The sequence below is a fragment of the Urtica dioica genome, chromosome 5 (genome assembly GCF_054948205.1).
Source record: "Urtica dioica subsp. dioica isolate 48M chromosome 5, U.dioica_male_clone48M_v1_H2, whole genome shotgun sequence".
Classification (NCBI taxonomy): Eukaryota; Viridiplantae; Streptophyta; class Magnoliopsida; order Rosales; family Urticaceae; genus Urtica; species Urtica dioica.
The window spans coordinates 31,811,862-31,818,233 of record NC_142760.1 but is presented as its reverse complement, the minus strand read 5'-3'; the positions used below and the strand labels follow the sequence as shown (position 1 = coordinate 31,818,233).

At 43.1% G+C, this 6,372-nt stretch overlaps 2 protein-coding genes across 2 annotated transcripts; both read right to left on the bottom strand.

Moving 5' to 3' along the window:
• Positions 1–316: 316 nt before the first annotated feature.
• Positions 317–1,070, bottom strand: LOC149397906 (uncharacterized). The gene is made up of 2 exons (XM_089615911.1): positions 630–1,070; positions 317–516 (listed from the first exon to the last, which is right to left on the bottom strand). Exons 1-2 carry the CDS (start codon positions 1,056–1,058, stop codon positions 511–513), a joined length of 435 nt encoding a protein of 144 aa, XP_089472037.1. The 5' UTR covers positions 1,059–1,070; the 3' UTR covers positions 317–510.
• Positions 1,071–2,166: 1,096 nt separating this feature from the next.
• LOC149397905 (uncharacterized) lies at positions 2,167–5,999 on the bottom strand. Its single transcript, XM_089614384.1, has 9 exons — positions 5,567–5,999; positions 4,584–4,744; positions 4,439–4,510; positions 3,591–4,245; positions 3,399–3,541; positions 3,155–3,328; positions 2,730–3,008; positions 2,346–2,480; positions 2,167–2,250 (listed from the first exon to the last, which is right to left on the bottom strand). The coding sequence occupies exons 2-9, from the start codon at positions 4,728–4,730 to the stop codon at positions 2,167–2,169; spliced, it is 1,689 nt and encodes a 562-aa protein (XP_089470510.1). The 5' UTR covers positions 4,731–4,744; positions 5,567–5,999.
• Positions 6,000–6,372: the final 373 nt, after the last annotated feature.

Here is a 6,372-nt window from a genome sequence, read left to right as displayed (position 1 = left end):
TCTAGAACTTCCTTGGTGTTTTGCTATGTATTACATTTTGAATGTTTTGAACTTTATTGGTATTGAAACAATGTTATTGTTAAGAAATTGAAGTTCTAAGAATACATATATAAAGTTATAAACAATACATACACTTTTAAACTAAGAAATTGAAGTTCTAAGAATACATATATAAAGTTATAAACAATACATACACTTTTAAACTAAGAAATTGAAGTTCTAAGAATACATATATAAAGTTATAAACACATACATACACTTTTAAACTACGAAATTGAAGTTCTAAGAATACATATATAAAGTTATAAACACATGCGTACAATCATAAACACATAATTTCAAGTTGCCTCAACATTGACATTTCCACGCGTGTGTAGTTTTAGCGCTCCGTGTCGGTATAATTCGGTGGTCATTTTCTGTCGATACATGATCATGTCCTCCTGTTTCAAATCAGACAATGGAAGGTCGTGCGCCAAAAACTCGGCAGTCTTGATCATAAACATGCCACAATCATTTCTGAAGGAACAAAAAACGCATGCTTTAATTGATATGTGTCATTAAGAATGCAAAATTAAGAATTAAAATATTTACCCATTGTCTTGTTGTGCCATTTGATCGTAGTGGACGACCTTGAATATTTCTTCATTGGAGAGTAGAACGCCGGCGACATGCAGAACATATGGCAAAATGGTGGCCAAGTTTCTGACTTCAGTGTCCACGAGCGTTTGGTGTCCACCGGTGGAACTCATGGAGTCGTACACCGTTATACACCTTGAACGCACGTTGACAACAAGAAGATACCAGTGTCCGCCATCTATTACAGGGATGAAGACATCATCGACCCCGTCCCATGGGTCCACCAGTTGCTCCGCTCCAGACTCTCCGGTAATGTGGTCGACGACACATTTTTTCAGTTTCTTCTTTAAGAATACACCCGGATCTTGACTAGCATTGAACTGAGTGTAACTATCTCGGAGATACTTAAAGAAGACCGTGGACATGATGGTGAAGGAGTGACGTAACAAACCCGCCTTTTTCTTCTTCCGGAGGTAGTACATCGCGACGTCCACATGCTGGACAAAAGATAAACATAAGCACTAAATACCTCAGTCCGTGACACAAGTGTCACGGAGTGACTTTAGTTCGTGACAGATGTGTCACGGAGTGGATTCACTCCGTGACAGATGTGTCACGGACTGAGTACACTTCGTGACAGATGTGTCACGGAGTCAATTCACTTCGTGATAGATGTGTCACGGAGTCAATTCACTCCGTGACACATGTGTCACGGAGTCAATTCACTCCGTGACACATCTGTCACGAAGTGAATTGACTCCGTGACACATCTATCACGAAGTGAATTGACTCTGTGACACATCTGTCACGAAGTGAATTGACTCCGTGACACATCTGTCACGAAGTGAGCTGCAAAACAAGACATATTTTAAAAATTACTGACACACATTAATACCTGATCAGACAACCAACTGTCCTCGTGCCACATGTTGTAGAAGAAGGTCTTCTGGTTGATAGCCATCTGTCCAAGTTCCTTAGAAGGCGCTATGGTTTCTTCCTCCGGCTTATATTTTGGTTTGCCCTGAGATATGTTCTTGTGGCCCCTCTTCAAGCCGACTTGGAACCACAACTTCATGACGTCAACGTCATCCTGGTCCGGTTGTTTGGTTACCTCCGACAGCGGCAGTTCATCAGGAAGCACGTCCGGAGCATTGGTGAACCTCAGAAAAGGCAACGCCTTTTTGGAAGGAGTAAACCTATCGGGGCTGCGTCGTTGCCGGGTCAAATGTTTCTTGATAGGTGAGTCTTCAATAAGGATATGGGGATTCGGTGTCTTCAAGTCATATATCTATCCAACAAGAGAAATAGAGTTCAAGTTTATTGTTGAGTTCAACCATAAAATAATATTTCATAACAATTATATGCTTATTTGAGTTCAAGTTTATTGTTGAGTTCAACCATAACAATTATATGCTTCTAAACAAGTCAAGAATTAAGTTCAACCATCAAATTAATGGAGGTACCTCTTGAACCCCCTGTGTCCCTAACAACTCATACTCTTCCATAGCCTCTGCATTCATTTGGGCTTCTAGACTGAGAGGCGAATCTTCATCACCCCAAGAAACACCCGGATCTTGTGTGTTTTTGACGTCACTTTCGTCCTCCTGACCATTCAAAATCATTTAGTTCAACATGAGTGTAATCAAAATAACGAAATTCAGCGACTCCGTGACACTGTGTCACGCACTAAGTACACTCCGTGACACATCTGTCACGGAGTGAATCCACTCTTAAAGAAAAAAATAATATGTCTATTGCATATCTTGTACCTCTTGTTGACTGGTTTGTTTCTTTTTCCCTTTCTCGACTTCGTTTTTCTTCTTCTTTTGGTTGCCATCCTTCTTCTCCTCCTGTTTCTTGCTCTTCTTGGCGCCATCGTCCTTCTTATTCTTGTCGTCTTTGTCCTGCTTATTTTTCTTGTGCCCGTCATCGTCCTTTTTCTTCTTGTCCTCGTCGTCTTTCTTCTTCTTCTCGTCTTCGTCGTCTTTCTTCTTCTTCTCTTCTTCGTCTTTCTTCTTCTTCTCCTCGTCTTCCTCTTTCTTCTTCTTCTCCTCTTCTTCTTTCTTCTTATCCTCTTCTTCTTCTCTCTGCTTCTTTTCTTCTTCTTCCCGCATTTTCTTCTCTTCTTCCTGCATTTTCTTCAGCTTCTCAACATATTCTTCTTCCTCTTTTTTTTTCTTTTCTTTTTCCGCTCTCTCCTTCGCCATCACTTCTTCCCACTTCTTCAATTTGGCCGCTTTCTTCTCCCGGCGCTTCTTTTCTAACTGTAACTCGTTTCTCCAATCGTAGTACTGATCTAGTTCATCAAGAGCCACTCTGTAGCTCTTCACCGCGTCCAAAATTTCTTTTTTGAACTTCCTGTAGTCGTCTTGCATATAGCGGAAACGCTCGTCGAGATTTCCAACTGAGTTTTCGAGAGAGTCGAGCCGGGACTGTCCATGACCAAAATAACAAAGTAAGCTGGCTGACGAGTAAATCCAGTACGTGACACATCTATCACGGAGTGAATCCACTCCGTGACACATCTGTCACGGAGTGGATTCATTTAAATTAAAATAGAAACCCAAAATTGTGTTACCTCAACTGTCTGTGCTTGTGAATGGGACGGTTGTTGTGGTGGTTGTGGTGGTGGTGTTTCTGGTTGTGGGGCGTCTTTTTTGGGTTTCTTCTCTGAGCGTTTGTCCACCCCCGCTGCCGTCGTAGAAGGGGTTGCAACGCTTGAAGAAGTGTCGCCGATTCCGTGAAATTCAACCTATACGTGGGACAAGTTAACAAATGAGTGTGATCAATATTAAGTATGAATTAACCTACAAATTTATTACCTCATTGAAGTTGATTACTCTCATGGCGGCATCCTGAACAAGTCCGATAGACTTCCACCGACGCATTATTGGCCGAGCTGTGGTGGAGACTTTCTCACAAACCCCCATGTTCGTCAGGAAAGGAAGACACTCGTACCCCAAACCTGAAGCGGCTCGACGAATCCGGGGAGATGGAGCTTCCTTTTTTTTTACCTTGCTCCATTGGCTCGCCACCCTTCTCCACAAACTTCCGGACTTCGCCGAGAAGGTAGTTCCACACCACGTTGCCCCATGGATGGCGACCGAATGTGTCCGTGTCCTCCACCGCCTTAATGAGCTCTACGCACGGTGTCCTATTCTTCGCATCGTCCGCCAGGAGGACATTCAAGACGAAGTAAATTTTCAGGTAATTTACCTGAACTTCTGTCGGCCAATCTACGCTCGCCTCCAAGAATTGGTTGACCAAGTTCCGACTCAAATACTTCCCCGGGAAGAATTTTTTGAACAGGCTGTCATTAGAAACAACCCCCTCGAACTTGAATTCCTCGTAGTCATCGACGACTTTGAGGAATGTGATCTCCTGGAAGTCTCTCTTCGTGAACTCCCGGACTCGGCCTCCAATCTCAATCAGAAGCCCGTCAGTGGTTTCGCCCTCGAAGCTCCCGGTCCTCAACACCAAGTGGCTTATAATCGCCGACGACCGGACTATTTTGGGTTGCCCCACGAACTGCCCAAAACATGATTGGGCGAATCCAGCTTGAGTCTCGGCGCTGCGGCCGAGTAAGAGAGCGAGGAAATTTTTCAATCCCCCGTGGAAGTTAAAGGAAAATCCTTCAACGTTGGACTCCGGTATAAACCGTCTCCACTCCTACACATATGAGTCAATGACATTATTAGTGAAACCATTATGCTTGAGTTCGTGACAGATGTGTCACGGACTCACCCACTTCGTGACGGATGTGTCACGGACTCGCTGACTTCGTGACACATCTGTCACGAAGTCATCGAGTCCGTGACACATCTGTCACGAACCAGGATCAAAATGAGTTTCTGACACTCACCTTTCGGGGAATAGCAGTTGTAGGACTCTCCAAGGCGGTCGCAACGCCCGATGACTCAGCCTTGTTTTTTGGCTATATCAAACACAAAACAAAATCAAATAGCTGCACATACATCTAATTAAGTCACTTCATTTTTATTCTATACCTTCTTTATCTTTGTTGGTGCGACGACGAACGCGTCGTCATCGTTGGAACGCTTGGACGGCGAAATTATTTTCCTTTTCGAAGCCGTCCTAGAACTTCTTCGAACGTTTGAGGCCTCCTCGACCTTGGTTATTTTAGACTTCGTCATTGAATATATAAAACCTGAAACAAATCAAGTCACCAATTTTCAACAACTTCAAGACCAAATACGCACACACACACTCGTCAAACCCTAACATTGTTCAATCAAATATATACACGAGCACGAAACACACACAAACACACACATTCTCGGCCAAACACAATACACACAAACACTCAAAGACAACACATTCTCGGCCAAACACAAATACACTCAAACACCCGAACACAAATACACTCAAACACCCAAACCCAAATACAATCAAACACCCAAATACAACACATTCTCGGCCAAACACAACAAACACTCGCCCAAACACCAAATACACTAAAACACCCAAAAAAATTTTGAGCCAAAAACCCTAAATCAACAAACACTCGGCCGAAATAAATGAAATAGAGATACCCATACCTTTTTGAGTAAATGAAATAGGGTTTTAACAAACACTCACCAGTATTTCTAGGGTTTTAAGAGACCGAAATAAATGAAATATGTGTCACGGAGTGAATCCACTTCGTGACACAAGTGTCACGGACTCGGGTCATTCCGTGACACACTCGCCCAAACACAAATAATCACAAACACTCAAAGACAACACATTCTCGGCCAAACACAAATACACTCAAACACCCAAACACAAATACACTCAAACACCCAAACCCAAATACAATCAAACGCCCAAATACAACACATTCTCGGCCAAACACAACAAACACTCGCCCAAACACCAAATACACTAAAACACCCAAAAAAATTTGAGCCAAAAACCCTAAATCAAATAATTTGAGGTTAAATAGAGTTTTCAATCAATTTGAGGCTTTAATAGAGATCGGCCGATTTACCTTGATATGAAGATGAACACAATCTTTTCTTCTTCTTCACCGATTAACGTCAAGAATGTGATAGAGACCGAGAGCTGGGTCGAGCAGAGGTGCCTTCGTCGCCGAGAGCTGGGTCATGCAGAGGTGGGTTGCGCCTTCGCCGCCGAGAGCTGGGTCGCCGAGGAGTGGGTCGCCGACAGCTGGGTCACCGAATGCTGGGTCGCCGAGAGCTGGGTCGAGCAGAGGTGGGTTGCGCCTTCGCCGCCGAGACCTGGGTCGCCGAGAGCTGGGTCGTGGGTCCCCGAGATGGGTCGTCGCGATTTTTGAGCGAGAAAGAGAAAGAGAAGGACAGGGAGAGAAAGAGAGACACAGAGGAAGATGATTAGAGAGCGAAATCGTGGGAGGGAAGAGGAAGAGATAGTGAAATCGTGAGAGCGAAAATGTGGGAGGGGTTGGAGGTTTGAAAATCGTGAGAGAGAGAGGGAGGGAGATAAACCGAGAAGATGAAGAGGTGTAGGTGTGCGAGGGAAAATGGAGAAATTGGGTTGGGATGGTTTATTTCGTTTAAATGAGTTTTGAGGGTATAATAGTCTTTACCTATTGGTGTAGGTATTACATGTGTCAAATTTTGAGTTTTGGACTAAATATGGTAAGTGACAACAAGATGGTATTATTAACGTCAAATTCCCTTCTATTTATAGAAAAATTTAGTTACATTAGTCAACAAATAAATAAGAATAATTAATTATTTATCCCATTTTTAACTTTGATGAGCATACCAATTATACATACAATTATTTACAACATAAATGTCCTTTTTTGCTCAC